The sequence below is a fragment of the Syngnathus floridae genome, chromosome 1, assembly GCF_059516105.1.
Source record: "Syngnathus floridae isolate MCC-2025c chromosome 1, RoL_Sflo_1.0, whole genome shotgun sequence".
Taxonomy (NCBI): Eukaryota; Metazoa; Chordata; class Actinopteri; order Syngnathiformes; family Syngnathidae; genus Syngnathus; species Syngnathus floridae.
This window is the reverse complement of record NC_142413.1, coordinates 26,691,340-26,707,486: the sequence shown is the minus strand read 5'-3', so window position 1 is coordinate 26,707,486 and position 16,147 is coordinate 26,691,340. Positions and strand designations below refer to the sequence as shown.

General features: G+C 44.8%; 2 protein-coding genes across 7 annotated transcripts in view; both read left to right on the top strand.

The window, feature by feature from the left end:
* Positions 1–14,684, top strand: part of uvssa (UV-stimulated scaffold protein A) — a 237,903-nt gene extending 223,219 nt beyond the window's left edge. For 4 of the 6 annotated variants that reach the window (XM_088391507.1, XM_088391473.1, XM_088391497.1 and 1 more), the window contains 3 exons: positions 66–9,329; positions 9,403–9,528; positions 11,562–14,684. In XM_088391507.1, the coding sequence (XP_088247633.1) occupies positions 66–159 (94 nt within the window). In that variant the 3' untranslated portion in view covers positions 160–9,329; positions 9,403–9,528; positions 11,562–14,684. The remainder of the gene's footprint in view (positions 1–65; positions 9,330–9,402; positions 9,529–11,561) is intronic. The other 2 variants (XM_088391482.1, XM_088391489.1) reach the window with 2 other exon arrangements.
* On the top strand, positions 9,523–14,684 carry LOC148404747 (uncharacterized). Its single transcript, XM_088391589.1, has one exon. The coding sequence runs from the start codon at positions 10,698–10,700 to the stop codon at positions 11,544–11,546; it is 849 nt and encodes a 282-aa protein (XP_088247715.1). The 5' UTR covers positions 9,523–10,697; the 3' UTR covers positions 11,547–14,684.
* Positions 14,685–16,147: the final 1,463 nt, after the last annotated feature.

Genomic DNA, 16,147 nt, shown 5'->3' with positions numbered 1-16,147 from the left:
TATAGCACAGCTTGTTTTTCTTGTTGTTTTGACTTATTTTCTCAACCTCTACTTTTTCCCTGTAGGAGTGCTGTGCGCAGAGTTGCTCAGATGATGACCAAAGTTGACAGCAAAAAACATGAAAAGTTTTCCAACCAGTTCAACTATGCGCTCAATTGACTTTCATTTGTTTTTCATTAAATGTATGTATTATCAATAACTGTACTACATAATTTTGGTTATCTACTAATTTTACAAAAAATTTTAGTTCAAAAGCAACTCCACTTTCCAAGAGTACGCGGGAAAATCCATCTTGAGAAGCAGCTGCTGGTGACCTTCTACCGAACAACCATTGAGAGCATCCTAGTGTACTGCATGACGGTGTGATATGCTGAGAGCACCGTCGCGAACAGGAGAGCGATGCAGAGAGTGATTAACACCGCTCAGAATATCACGGGCTGCCCTTTCCCCTCCCTGGAAGGTAGCGCCAACACCAGCAACCTCAGCAGAGAGACGAACATTGCTGCGGACCCAACATACCCCGAACATCATATCTTCAAACTATTGCCCTCAGGACGACATTATAAAATTCACAAAACCCGCACAAACAGACTCGATAACAGCTTCTTCCCCATAGCTATAAGTGCGCTGAACAACAGCAAAAAACAAATAAACCAAAAATAACCACTGGTGATGCACTTCTGTTACCATCCTTGCTGCACTTTACTAAACCTGGTACACTTAATGTGCTAAAGGCCACTCATTACATATGCAGTATTTAAAATGTATACAGTAAACCCTCGTTTTTCCTGGGGGTTAGGTTCCAAAATTATAAAATTCACAAAACCCGCACAAACAGACTCGATAACAGCTTCTTCCCCATAGCTATAAGTGCGCTGAACAACAGCAAAAAACAAATAAACCAAAAATAACCACTGGTGATGCACTTCTGTTACCATCCTTGCTGCACTTTACTAAACCTGGTACACTTAATGTGCTAAAGGCCACTCATTACATATGCAGTATTTAAAATGTATACAGTAAACCCTCGTTTTTCCTGGGGGTTAGGTTCCAAAAATAATCTGTGATAGGCGAAATCCGTAAAGTAGTAACCTTTTTAAAATTATTAATGTGAAGGCGAAGGCCTTCACACTTATGTTATTCTACACCAGGGGTGTCCAAACCTTTTTGCAAGGAGGGCCAGATTTGATAAAGTGAAGGGGCCGGGGGGCCAATATTTTTTTCGGAAATTTTTTAACTAGAAAAATTTTATGCAAATACACAGTTATAAAACTAATTTGTCACAATTGTCTATTTTTCAAATAACCAAATATAAGCCATTTTTTTGATTCAAAAAATTTACCGTTTTAGCAAAATTCGTAAATTTGCAGCAAAAATTCCCCCATTCATTCTTAATGGCACATTCAACATTTACCGTTTTTTGCGTTTTTTTGTTTTCTCGCTTATCGTTTTCTCGCTTACCGTTATTCACGCTTACGTTTTTTGCGCTTACCGTTTTTCGCGCTTATCTTTTTCTCGCTTACCGTTTTTCGCGCTTACCGTTTTTCACGCTTACTGTTTCACGTTTACCGTTTTCGCGCTTACCATTTTTCACGCTTACCGTTCTTCGCGCTTATCATTTTCTCGCGTACCATTTTACAAGCTTATGCTTTTTCGCACTTGTTTTCCTGCTTACCGTTTTTTGCGCTTACTGTTGCGCACTTATTGTTTTCCCACTTACTGTTTTTCGCGCTCATCCTTTTCCGTGCTCATCTTTTTCTCGCGTACCGTTTTTCGCGCTTATCCTTTTTCGCTCTTATTGCTTTCCCGCTTACCGTTTTTCACGCCTATCGTTTTTTCGCGTACTTTTTTTTGTGCTTATCGTTTTTCGCGCTTAATATTTTCCTGCCTACCGTTTTTCCCACTTACTGCTTTTCCCGCATACTGTTTTTCCCGCTTATCATTTTCTCACTTACCGTTTTTCGCGCTTATCATTTCCGCGCTTACCATTTTTCGTGTTTTTCGTTTTCCGTGCTTAATGCAAAAATCATTCCCTGAGATTTTTTCAGCTTCTTCACCTTCACAAGCAATTTCTCCAGAAATTTCATTTTCGTTCCAACTTTAAACATAGCTATCCCCAAATATTTATTCAACCTCTTAGCCTTCAAACATAATTTCTCCATAAATTGCATTTTCTAGTTATACAATGAAATGCTACTCTCTGCATCCGCACAAGACGTTTATAATTTTAATTTAATACACTCTATTGTATTTTAAAATACATTATTGTATTTTAAATACTTCTTTAAACATTTTAAAGCGTAAAGGTGTCACGGCTATGCTCTGCTCTTGCCGTGCTGACTGGCTGACGCATCCCTGCAGCCCAGCGTGAGGGCATCCGCACAAGACATTTATAATTTTATTTCTAAACACTTTATTGTATTTTTAAACATTTAAACATTTTAAACTGTAAACGTGTCATGGCTCCACTCTGCTCTTGCCGTCAGCGTGAGGGCATCCGTACATTGCTCACAAGCATGCCCTGTGCTATTAGTGCTCATTGCAGGTATTGTGCTAAAGTACTAGGTTCCCCGTGAAGATTTGTCTCCCCTGCCGTGGGAGCGCGCACGCCTTGTTTGGAAAGAAGTGGAAAGCAAAAAACCAATGCCGTACCGCGACAGCACTAGGTTGTTTTCAATAAAAACACGAAGAACACACGTTTGCGTCAGTCAATTTTAATTTTTAGAAAGAGTTTATTTCATAAGGGCTCACAAAAACCCCTTATGACGAGAAACAAAATTGGATTTGGTTTTCCCTTGCCCGGACGCGGGTCACCAGGGCCCCCCTCTGGAGCCAGCCCTGGAGCGGGGGCTCGAAAGCAAGCGTCTGGTGCCCGGGCCTTCACCCATGGGCCAACACCAGCCCAAAAAGGGAACGTGGGTACTCCTTCCCATGGGCTCACCCCCTGTGGGAGGGGCCAAAGGGGTCGGGTGCATCATGAGCTGGGCGGCGGCTAAGGGCGGGGACCTTGGCAGTCCGATCCCCGGCTGCAGAAGCTGGCTCTAGGGACATGGAATGTCACCTCTCTGGCTGGAAAGGAGCCCGAGCTGGTGTGCAAGGCAGAAAAGTTCCGACTAGACATAGTCCGACTTGCCTCTACACACAGTTTGGGTTCTGATACAAGCCCGCTCGAGAGGGGCTGGACTCTCTTCCACTCTGGAGTTGCCCACGGTGAGAGGCGTCGGGCAGGTGTGAGTATAGTTATTGGTATATTGCATGTGCTGCTCAATCTGTGAATTTTATTGACAATTCTAACATTTTTTGGGAACGCAGACACCGTTATTAGGCAAATGGATTATGCCTTAACAAGTCAGGAGTACAGCTGTTAAGCTTCAACATTTTTTATTTTGTGCATCACGCACCAGCAGACGTGTAAATCCTGCTAGCGCCTGAGATAAGGACCAACCCTGAAAGACAGCAGACCCAGAAATAGGCAACATTATCATCCTCACCCCAACATGAGGAGTCTCCCCTAACTCCTATAACCCCACAACCGGACCCCACCCAGTCCCTCAATCTCTATGGATTCTCCAATTCTGAAATTCACGGACGGGATGAACGACCTTGTCTCTATTGGAACCCAATACACACCACTCCAAAAACCCATATTTCCCCCTTTAACCCCCTTCATAGTACAGCCCCTCCAACTCCACTGCACTGTAAAGAGCCGTCAACAAAATGTCACAGAGCCCCCCCACCTCCTCTGAAACATGTCAGCTATGAGTCTGATTGATATGTGCCAGGTCCAGGCTGTAATAATAATATCAATTATGTTCTCCAGAAAAAGTCAGAGCCCTATGGAGTTCAGGTAGCTCTCTCAATCCCTGTGATGACAGGTAACAGAAGATTGGTTAATCTGGTGAGAAATGAAAAGGGTCCAATTAAATCTGGCAATTTATTAAGAACAGCATGTCAGGCTCGAAACATACCAGTTTCTCCTCATTTCCCTCAGCCAGCTGAGGAAAATTGTAACACACTGAACTTGGCCTTACTAAATGTTAGGTCCTTAGCAGGGAAATGTTTTTAAATGAATGATTTTATCATTCAACACAACCTTGATTTAATGTTTTTAACTGAAACATGGTTAGACCAAGTTAACAATGCACCCATCCTCATCAAGTCTACCCCTCCAAACTTCAGTTTTATGAGTGAAACTCGAGTGGGAAAGAAAGGGGGTGGAGTTGCCATACTGTTTAATGTCTCTCTCAAATGCAAAAAGATGATACATGAACATTTTAATTCATTTGAATATGTTGCTCTTCAATTAAATTCCTCTTCCCGGCCAGTTTTCCTAAATATCTACAGGCCACCTATATTCTGTGCAAACTTTTTTGATGACTTTTCTGAACTACTGTCTATAATTTCCATTGAATTGACTGTGTTATTATTGTTGGTGATTTTAATATTCATGTAAACAATGCTCAGGACAGAAGCGCTAGAGAACTGTGTTGTGTCCTTGAAAAGCATTGATTAATTCATCATGTGACAGAACCAACACATATCAAAGGTCACACTTTGGATTTAATTATCTCTAAAGGTTTAAACATTTCTAAGGTTGAGGTGACTGACATTGGTGTGTCTGACCATTCCTGCGTGTTCTTTAAAAGCACTTTCTCTGTACATAGAAGTGCTCAAACGGAGGTAATCTCCAAACGATACATCACTGATAACACTAGAGAAATGTTTATCCAGAATTTCTCTCCGACACCTGCCCTCTCCTACATTACACTAATGAACTTGTAAACAATTTTAACACTAAAATTACTAATTTTATTTATGCCATTGCACTGGTGAAGGTGATCTCTGGCAAGAAGAAATCTCCATGGAGAAATGACACCCTGGTTAGAATCGGTAAAAGAGAATGCCGAAAAGCTGAACGCAAGTGGTGGAAAACAAAACTCCATGTTCATTATGACATCTATAAAGAGAAACTTCATATTTATAATCTGGAATTGAGAAATAAAAGGCAGTCATTTTTCTCTGACATCATCTCCAAAAACAATAATAATTCTCGTGCCCTGTTTGCTACTGTCGACAGGCTAACAAACCCTCCTGTGTCATTAGCCCCTGAACTTCTATCCGCCAGGGCCTGCAATGAATTTGCCTCCTTCACTGACAAAATTCAGAAAATTAGACAAACGGTCACTACTTCCATTGCAGGTACAGGATATGTGTCGGCCCAGTGTGAACCCGAAATCACTTGTGATGGCATGACACAATTTGATCCAATCAACCATGAAAACCTGGAGGACATGATACAACATCTGAAATCCTCCTACTACTGTTTGGATATTCTGCCAACAAGCTTTTTGAAAACAGTTTCTAACTGCATGGCCTCAGATCTCCTGCACATTGTAAACACATCACTTGTCTCAGGTGTGTCAAACCCTCCTGTGTCAGTAGCCCCTGAACTTCTATCCACCAGGGCCTGTTATGAATTTGCCTCCTTCACTGACAAAATTCAGAAAATTAGACAAACGGTCACTACTTCCATTGCAGGTACAGGATATGTGTCGGCCCAGTGTGAACCCAAAATCACTTGTGATGGCATGACACAATTTGATCCAATCAACCATAAAAACCTGGAGGACATAATACAACATCTGAAATCCTCCTCCTACTGTTCGGATATTCTGCCAACAAGCTTTTTGAAAACAGTTTCTAACGGCATGGCCTCAGATCTCCTGCACATTGTAAACACATCACTTGTCTCAGGTGTGTTCCCACAGGCCCTGAAAACTGCAGTCATCAAGCCACTCCTAAAAAAAGAATAATTTAGACAATTCAGTGATGAATAACTGCAGGCCCATATCAAACCTACCAGTCTTAAGTAGAACCCTTGAAAAAACTGTTTTTAAGCAGCTGACTAATTATATGGCACTAAACAACTGTTTTGATGTCTTTCAGTTTGGTTTCCGACCGCACCACAGCACTGAGACGGCTCTCGTTAAGGTCTTCAACGATATTCATTTAAACACATACAGTAGCAAAATCTCAGTCTTTGTATTACTGGATCTCAATGCTGCATTTGACACAGTTGACCATAAGATATTACTAGAGCGTCGGGAGAACTGGGTGGGACTTTCTGGCATAGCACTTACCGTATTTATTCTAATTATTGCCCAGGGTGATAATTAGAGAAGGTTTATGTCCAACAGGGGGGGTGGGCGATTAATAGAGAACACTTTTTGTCCGATCGCCAAGGGGCACTGAAATGGGCGATAATATGTATATTTTCCTTATGTAGTATGTAATACCTGCATATCACTGGTGTTCTTTACACTAGAACAGCGGCTGTTCTGATCTACCTCTTACAGCGGGGTGCGTCAATTGACGCTCCATCGATGCGACACGTTACCGTCGCACATCACATTCAAGATTCAAGATTCAAGAGTTTTTTATTCGCCATGTTTGAGCGTGCCAAACAAGGAATTTGACTTCGGTAAATCACAGCCTCTGTTCAACATTTAGGTGACTAACAACAACACTCAGCACATGTGAAGAACGAAAGATATTCTCAAGCATCCCCAGATCTTAAACTCCCAAGAGGGCAAGGGAAAACTCAAAACTCCAGCTATGGGAAATGAGAAACCTTGAGAAAAGTCCACAGATGGGAGGGTCCCTCTTCTAGGATGACCAGGCTGCAATGGATGCAGAGAGGACACATAGTACAAACAGTGTAAACAAAAAGGTGTGGAAAGCAGGATGTTATTGCACAGTAATGACTCTGAGACTCTAAGAGTGGTGTGAGTTCATCAGAGCGACAGCCTGGGGGAAGAAGCTGTCTCTGTGTCTGCTGGTTTTAGTGTACAGAGCTCTATAACGGCGTCCGGAGGGGAGTAGTTCAAACAGGCTGCAACCTGGGTGCGAAGGGTCTGTTGAGATGTTACTTGCACGTTTCCTGGTCCTGGTCAGGTACAAGTCTTGAATAGATGGGAGGTTGATTCCAATTATCTTTTCTGCAGTCCTTATTGTCCGTTGCAGTCTGTGCTTGTCTTGTTTGGAGGCCGATCCAAACCAGACAGTGATGGAGGTGCAGAGGACAGACTGGATGATGGCAGTGTAGAAGGTCTTCAGCAGCTCCCGCGGCAGGTTGAACTTCTTGAGCTGTCTCAGGAAGTACAGCCTCTGCTGGGCCTTCTTCCGGACAGAGTCTATGTGGCCGGTCCATTTCAGGTCCCGAGAGATTGTGGTTCCCAGGAACTTGAAGGTGTCTGATGAGAGAATAGTATTACTGCGGATAGTGAGGGGTGAAAGTGGTGAAGGGCCTCGCCTGAAGTCCACTGTCATCTCCACGGTCTTGAGCGGGTTCAGGTCCAGGTGGTTTTGGCTGCACCAGTGGACCAGCCGCTCCACCTCCTGTCTGTATGCAGTCTCATCACCGTTCTGGATCAGTCCGATGAGAGTGGTGTCGTCTGCATACTTCAGGAGCTTCACAGAAGAGTCACTTGCGGAGAAATCGTTGGTGTAGAGGGAGAAGAGCAGTGGGGAGAGGACGCACCCCTGAGGGGCTCCAGTGTTGGTAGTCAGAGTGTCAGATGTGATGCTCCCCAGCCTCACACGCTGTCTCCTGTTGGTCAGGAAGCTGGTGATCCACTGACAGGTGGAGGCAGGCACCGCGAGCTGGATGAGCTTCTGTTGGAGGATGTCAGGAGCGATGGTGTTGAACGCCGAGCTGAAGTCCACAAACAGGATCCTGGCGTACTTTCCTGGGGTGTCCAGGTGTTGCAGGATGTAGTGCAGACCCATGTTGACCGCATCATCCACCGACCTGTTTGCCCGGTAGGCAAACTGGAGGGGGTCCAGCAGGGGGCCCGTGACATCCTTCAGGTGGTTCAGCACTAACCTCTCGAAAGATTTCATGACCACAGATGTCAGTGCAACAGGTCTATAGTCATTCAGACCTGTGATGGCGGGCTTCTTGGCCACTGGAACGATGGTGGAGCTCTTGAAGCACGCGGGCACCTCACACAGCTCCAGGGAACGATTGAAGATCCGTGCAAAGGTGGGCGCCAGCTGCTCAGCGCAAACTTTCAAGCAGGAAGGTGACACGCCGTCTGGGCCCGGTGCCTTCCTGATCTTTTGTCTTCGGAACATCTGGCGCACTTCCTCCTCGCGAATCTGGAGTGCGGGCGCGGCCTCTGCAAGAGAGAGAGTCGGTGACCACGGTGATGGAGGTGTGGACAGAGCAGTTGTGGGGGGAGGTGAGTATGTGGATTGTGCTGCAGGAAGTCCCGTTGTGTGGGAAGACCGATCAAACCTGCAGTAGAACCTGTTTAGCTGGTTAGCGAGCCTTGGGCTCTCCACAGGACGGGGGGTTCGTTTCTTGAAGCCCGTGATGCTCTGCAGGCCTTTCCACACTGTTGAGGGATCAGGATTGGCAGAGAGGTGTCTCTCCAGGCTCTCCCCGTAACACCTCCTGGCTTTCCTGACCTCTCGGTTCAGTGTGTTTCTGGTCTGCTTGAACAGGTCCCGGTCGCCGCTCCTGTAGGCCTCCTCCTTGACTTTGCGCAGCCTCCTAAGGTTCGGTGTAAACCAAGGTTTGTCGTTGTTGTACGTGCAGAAGGTCTTAGTCTGCACACACAGATCCTCACAAAAACTGATGTATGATGTGACAGTGTCAGTGAGTTCATGCAAGTCTGAATCTGCAGCTTCGAAAACTCTCCAATCGGTGCAGTCAAAGCAGGCTTGGAGGTTCTGCCTTGACTCCACTGTCCACTTCCTGACAGTCCTTACCACAGGCTTAGAAGTTTTTAGTTTCTGTCTGTAGGCAGGGATCAGATGAACTAGACAGTGGTCCGAGAGTCCTAAAGCTGCACGAGCCACAGAGTGGTATGCATCCTTAATTACGGTGTAGCAGTGGTCCAGTGTCTGTGCCCCTCTGGTGGGACACGTTATGTGCTGTCTGTATCTGGGGAGTTCGTGTGCGAGGTTCGCCCTGTTAAGATCACCCAGAACAATGATTAGTGAATTTTGTAGAAGTTTCTCCATGTCTGTCACCTGGTCAGCCAGCATCTGCGTGGCTTCACTCGCACGTGCGTGTGGTGGGATGTAAACAGCAGCCATGACGATCGAGGAGAACTCCCGTGGTGAATAGAACGGCCACATGTTGCGCACGTCACGTTATCGCGATCGTTTTGTTCGAGCGCACACTCTGATAACGTAATGACGAGTGTAATTGTATCATAGTTTATGGAGAAAAACAATTTAAAAGGGACATTCGACGTGCTGTCAAATCAGTCATATTTAAACTTGCGCAATGACGTCGGCATGAGATCGCGAAGGAAAACGTAAGTTTTGGGGGGAATTTTTAGCAGCATGGGCAATAATTAGAGGTATCAATGTTTTTTATTTATGTCATAGCTAACACACACTAGGCGATTATTAGAATATGGCCCAGACAGTCTGGTGAACGCGCACTCACGCACGCCGCCCGGGACTAGCTCGATCGTCGCTCTTCGGACACAAAGTATGGCAGCGGACCAAGAGGTTTGTACGGCTTCGTGCACCAACTGCACCCTTCTCTTAGAGAGGTTGTCTCTGCTAGAGGGACGTGTCCGCCAGTTAGAGCAGAATAGTGCGATAACAGTAGTTGCGGCGGACACAGACGCGGGCTGTCGTCTGCCCGCTAGCCCGGTTAGCATTAGCCCCAAGCGGCTTGCTAATCGCGATGAGCCAGGTAAGACGCATAGCCGTCCAAAGTCATCTCGGTCTACTGGCCCTCGCACTCTGGTCATAGGCGACTCCATTACCCGAAACATTACGCTTAAAAATCCAGCCACGGTAATGTGTATTCCTGGGGGCAGAGCACCCGACATAGAAGCTAATCTTAGGGAGCTGACTCGCAATAGGCCTAGTCAACAGCGTTGTTCCACCAACACTAGCTACTCGGACATAGTGATACACGTCGGCTCCAATGATGTTAGGATGAGACAATCAGAGATCACAAAGAAAAACATAGCGAGGACTTGTGATCTTGCCAGAAAGATGAGTCGGCATCGAGTATTTGTCTCTGGCCCCCTGCCTGGGAGAGGCACTGATGAGAGGTTTAGTAGATTATTCTCCCTTAATCGATGGATGGCTGGGTTCTGTAAAAAGCAGGGACTGTATTTTATAGATAACTGGTCCTCCTTCTGGGGCCGCCCCGACCTGCTGAGGAAGGACGGCCTTCACCCTAACCGTGAAGGCGCCTTCACTCTTTCTAGGAATATAGATTACTGTTTGAGGTCACTCATAACAGGTCACTTTAGAGCAGGCCAGGGCACAGGTGATTAGACCACCTGTGAGGATGGGTTTGAAGTCTGTTAAGTTAAAGTTAACTAGCGCTAGGCTAGACTTTCAGCATACACATAGCTCCTCGTGTAGACTAGAGCGCGACAGTTTAAATAGTGCTGCAGTACACATTAAAACACTTTCTACTGGGGTAGTAGACAAATACAATCACTCCGTCCCGACCGGTCTTGCTAATGAAACGGTGCCTGTTTTAGATAACTTCACATATTCATCATCAAATCCCCACGGTCGTTTCATCTCACCGCGCTAATAAACTTTTGAGAGGTGATGTTAGGCCTAGAGAACACAATTTTACTCGCATCCCGTTTAAAAATCCTTCGACAGATACGCACCCTGATCGACCGATTACACTTAAACTCGGTTTTATGAATATTAGATCGCTTCATACGAAAGCAGTTCTCGTTAATGACCTTATGACGGAACGTAATCTAAACGTTTTTGGTCTTTGCGAGACCTGGTTAAAACCTAATGAACTGCTGCCACTTAACGAGGCCTCGCCTCCAAATTTTGTGAGCTCGCATGTGGCACGTCCTCGAAAAAAGGGTGGGGGTGTCGCCCTCATCTCAAATTCTGAGCTTAGATTTACGCCTCGCTCAATTCACGTATTTAAAACATTTGAAGTTCTCATTGTGCGATCCACTGCGTCATTCTATCTTGCTGTTATTTACCGTCCACCCGGGGCTTACTCTGGCTTCCTGGATGAATTTTCAGAATTTGTGGCTGATCTAGTGACAAATGCAGATAATATAGTTATCATGGGTGATGTCAACATCCACATGAATTCACCGTCAGAACCACTGACTTCGGCATTTCAGACTTTAATCGATACGTTTGGTTTTACGCAAGCCGTACAGGCAGCAACGCATAAGAATGGAAATACCTTAGATCTGGTATTATCCCGGGGACTAGCAAACTCAAATATAGCAGTACTGCCATACGCTACTGTTCTGTCTGATCATTTCTTAATAAAATTTGAAATTTTAGTTCCTTGTCAAAGACAAGAGAGCAATCAGAATTATAGCAGCCGTAATTTTAACTCCATGACTGCAACTGCGCTATCTGAGTTACTGTCGCCGGCAACCGCCATGTTTCCCGCATACAGCGGCTCTATTGATAATCTTACAAATGAATCAGGTCATTTGGACCTGATGGCGGCGCGTGCACACGCAGCGGCCACTCTCTGTCCCGTTCGGTGTTTTGTGAGTGTTTACTGAGTGTTTGTCCGGCAGTTTTGTGTGTGATACGTCGTGCTACTAGTGCGGCGGGCATGTTCTGCTCAACATCGGCGGAAGTGGGTTTTATGGCGTTCTGGACTTTGGTGCGGAGAGATTAAGGGCGCTCGGACTGCTTCGTCATGGAGCGACGCCGGACTGGCCTGCTCTTCCTCCCCCGGTTGGACTGCGTCGTGAGCTCGGACTGCTCCGTCCTGGAGCATTGTTGGGATGCGTCGGCAGCGGGTCTGCGAGGCAGCGGAAGAGGGGCCAGCGCGAAGACGTCGGGCCAGGCTTGCGGTCAACCCAGCTCGCCCAGCCGTGCCTTCCATTCTCCTGGCGTACGTTCGTTCGCGGGACGACAAGATGGGTTGCGTTCGCCTGATAGGATCCACGAACCTGACAGTGCGTGCCTGCTGTGTGCTCGTGTTCGCAGTGGCCTGGTTGACTGTCATCTTTCCGGACTCTGCTGTGCATCGGGAGCGGCTATCACTCTTATATGTTCATCTTCTTGTTTTATTTTTCCTGTGTTGTTTACTTGTATGTGCGTTGTGAACTCTGTCTTGTCACCCTGGGATAGTGAGAAACGTAATTTCGATCTCTTTGTGTGTCTTGACATGCGGAGGAATTGACAATAAAGGAGACTTTGACTTTGACTTTGAATTCAATGCGACATTATTAAAAGCCATCGACTCTGTGGCACCGCTACATCTGAAAACTCGCCGTAGATGGCCAACTCCGTGGTTCACAGATAAAACACGTACGCTTAAACAATTATGTAGAAAGCATGAGCGCAGATGGCGTTTAACCAAACTTGAGGTTTTCCATCAGGCATGGAAGGACAGCCTCCTGAAATATGCGCTTATCTTAGCAAAAACTCGTTATTTTTCGCAAGTCATTAATCTCAATAAAAACAATCCTAAATACCTATTTGATACAGTGGCAAAGCTAACTCTGCGCCAGCCGACCCCCGATAGCTCCTTCCACTCAGCTGACGAGTTTATGAAATTTTTTGCTCAAAAGATTGAGTCCATTAGGGATGAGATCAAGAATACCATTCCAACCGCTCAGCCGGTTACTAGCGCTGGGGATCATGCAATAACCCTCTCAAATTTTAAAAGCGTGTCCCTTGAAATGCTTACAAAATTGGTTAGTGCGGCTAAACAAACAACATGTTTACTCGACCCGCTTCCAGCCAAACTACTTAAAGAATTATTTCCAATTTTAGGACCGTCCGTCTTAAATATAATCAATCTGTCTGTTTCCTCTGGGATAGTGCCAACAGCCTTTAAAACCGCTATTATTAAACCGCTACTTAAGCGAGCAAATCTTGACCCGGACTGTCTCAGTAATTATAGGCCAGTTTCAAACCTCCCATTCATAGCAAAACTTCTTGAAAAAGGTGTAGCGCAGCAGCTTATTGATGACATGGTCGCTAATAATCGATATGACTCTTTTCAGTCTGGCTTTAGACCTAATCATTCCACAGAGACAGCACTTGCTAAAGTGACTAATGATCTCCTCATAGCTATGGATTCAAATACGTCGTCTGTATTGTTACTACTCGATCTTAGTGCTGCCTTTGACACTGTAGACTTCGATATTTTATTAGGGCGTCTTAAAAATTGTGTTGGTATCTCAGGGTCAGCACTCAGCTGGTTCAATTCCTATCTATCAGACAGGACGCACCGAGTGGTCCATGGCAATACGTCCTCTGAGCTCTATAATGTTACGTGTGGTGTCCCACAGGGATCGGTACTCGGACCGATTTTATTTAATATTTATATGATTCCGCTTGGGGACATAATACGTAAATATAATATTAGTTTTCAATGCTACGCGGATGACACCCAATTATATATGCCGTTATCGATGACAGATCCGCGGGACTGTTGTAATCTCGAGGCGTGCCTTGCGAACATCAAGCAATGGATGTCTCTCAACTAACTTCGTCTTAACCCAGATAAAACTGAGATGTTGATAATTGGTCCTACTCGTTATCAACACTTATTTAAGGAAACCACTATAACTATAGATAACCGTGCTATCACTCAGAGTGATAGGGTAACTAATCTCGGGGTAATATTTGACCAAACGCTCTCCTTTCAAAAACACATTAAGAATATAACCAGGATTGCGTTTTTTCACCTTCGTAATATTGCTAAGATTCGTCCGATCCTCTCGACCGAGGATGCGGAAACTATTATACATGCGTTCGTCACGTCACGCCTGGACTACTGTAATGTATTATTCTCTGGTCTTCCTAAGTCAGTATCAAAAGTCTACAGTTAGTGCAAAATGCCGCTGCGAGGCTGCTCTCACGGTCAAGAAAATTTGATCACATTACCCCAATATTAGCCAAATTACATTGGCTCCCGGTCCATTTAAGATGCGACTTCAAGGTTCTTCTACTAACCTATAAATCACTGCATGGCTTAGCGCCTTCATATCTTGTCGACCTAGTCGTTCCTTATGTTCCGTCTCGTAACCTTCGTTCGCAAAACGCTAGTCTTTTAGTTACACCGAGGGCCAAGAAAATGTCTGCAGGTTCTAGAGCATTCTCTATTCGGGCTCCAGAGCTTTGGAATGCCCTACCAATGGATATTAGAACTACTACCTCAGTAGAAACATTTAAGACACGTTTAAAGACACATTTCTGTGAGATGGCCTTTAACTAACTTGTAGTGGCCGATTTGGCCGGAGTTTGTTTTGTTCTCTCTGCCCACCCCCTCCCTGGCTGGGGAGGGGGTTAGGTGGTGCAAAAGCTGATAGCGGCTAGCTGGATTCTCGGGGACCAATTCAAGATGAAGAAACTGCAGCTCAACCTCCTTGAAGACACTACCAGGACAATCGAGGGCACCTCCGACATCCATTTTTGCATTGATTTTCATATTAGGTATTACTTGTGCCCTCTCTGCATCCATTACAACCTGGTGATCCTGAAAGGGGGATCCTTCCATCTGTGGTCCCTTCTCAAGGTTTCTCATTTTCCCCTGGCAGGGTTTTTTTGAGTTTTTCCTTGCCCTTTTGGGAGCTTAAGATCAGGGGATGCTTTGAGAATAATTATCAATTTTGGCTATGTGAAGCCCTTTGAGACTGTTTGTGATTTAGGGCTATACAAATAAACTTAACTTGACTTGACTTGACTTGATGTGGGCGATTATTAGAATAAATACGGTAAGTGGTTTGAATCTTACTTAAAGGACAGAGACTACTTTGTGTCTATAGGTAACTACACATCTGAACATACAAACATAACCTGTGGGGTCCCCAAGGTTCAATCCTGGGGCCTCTACTATTTAATATTTACATACTCCCGGATGACACACAAATTTATATCACCAGGAGAGTTTAATCCCATACGGACATTGATTAAATGCAGTGAACAAATCAATGACTGGATGTGCCAGAACTTTCTCCTATTAAACAGAGAAAACTGAAGTAATTGTTTTTGGAGCCAAATATGAACGATTAAAAGTCATCACTCAGCTTCACTCAGTGATGTTAAAGCCCACAAACCAAGCTAGAAATCTTGGTGTAGTTATGGGCTCAGAATTTAATTTTAACAGTCACATTAAAACTATTACAAAGTCAGCCTACTACCACCTGAATACCATATCAAGGATTAAAGGCCTTATGTCTCAGCAAGACTTGGAAAAGCTTGTCCATGCTTTTGTTTTTAGTAAACTTGACTATTGTAACAGGGTTTTTACAGGCCTTTCTAAAAAATCAGTCAGACAACTGCAGCTGATTTAGAATGGTGCAGCTCGAGTTCTCACTAAAACAAAAATGAGATCATATCACTCCAGTTCTGAGGTCCTTACACTGGCTTCCTGTCTGCCAAAGAATTAATTTTAAAATACTTTTATTGGTTTATAAGGCTCTGAATGGTCAAGGATCCAAGTATATTTCTGACCTGCTGATCCCTTACGAACCATCCAGACCTCTCAGATCGTCTGGCACAGGTCTGCTTTCTGTTCCCAGAGTCAGAATCAAACAGGGAGAAGCAGCGTTCAGCTTCTATGCTCCAAATATTTGGATCAAACTCCCAGAGACATGCAGGTCTGCTGTAACTTTCAATGTATTTAAGACAGAGCTAAAGACTTCTTTGTTTGCTGCGGCCTATTGCTGACCTTAACTTACTGCACTGTAACTTCGTTCCTGTTTTATTTGATTTTTACTGATTTTGATCAACTGAATATACTTTTATATTATCATTGGATTCTATGTATCTACGTATGTGTGCAAGATCTTCCACAGTATGTGACAGTTTGACGTCGTGATCATGACTTGGGAGCCTGTGGCTGGCTAAGGAGCACATAACTGGAGTCATGAGTCGCGCTATACAATAAACTCCTTAGTTAGCTAGTCATGACCGGATCATGAGTTTATTATGAGATGGCTGAAGCAGACAAACGTCTTATTTAAGCTAAAGTCATGAGTACGCCACGAGACGTATGCATCCCAGGGGCACTAAGACTACGTATTTGTTAAGCTAAAGTCATGAAACAACCATACTGCTCTTTTTATAATAGCATCCCTATTGTTCTGAAGTCATGAGATGTAATCATGAGATGTCCTTGCTGTTTGAGAGACTATGCATT

Coding starts and splice junctions, on each gene's coding strand:
- LOC148404747 (XM_088391589.1), top strand. CDS start 10,698: ATGAATATTAGATCGCTTCATACGAAAGCAGTTCTCGTTAATGACCTT.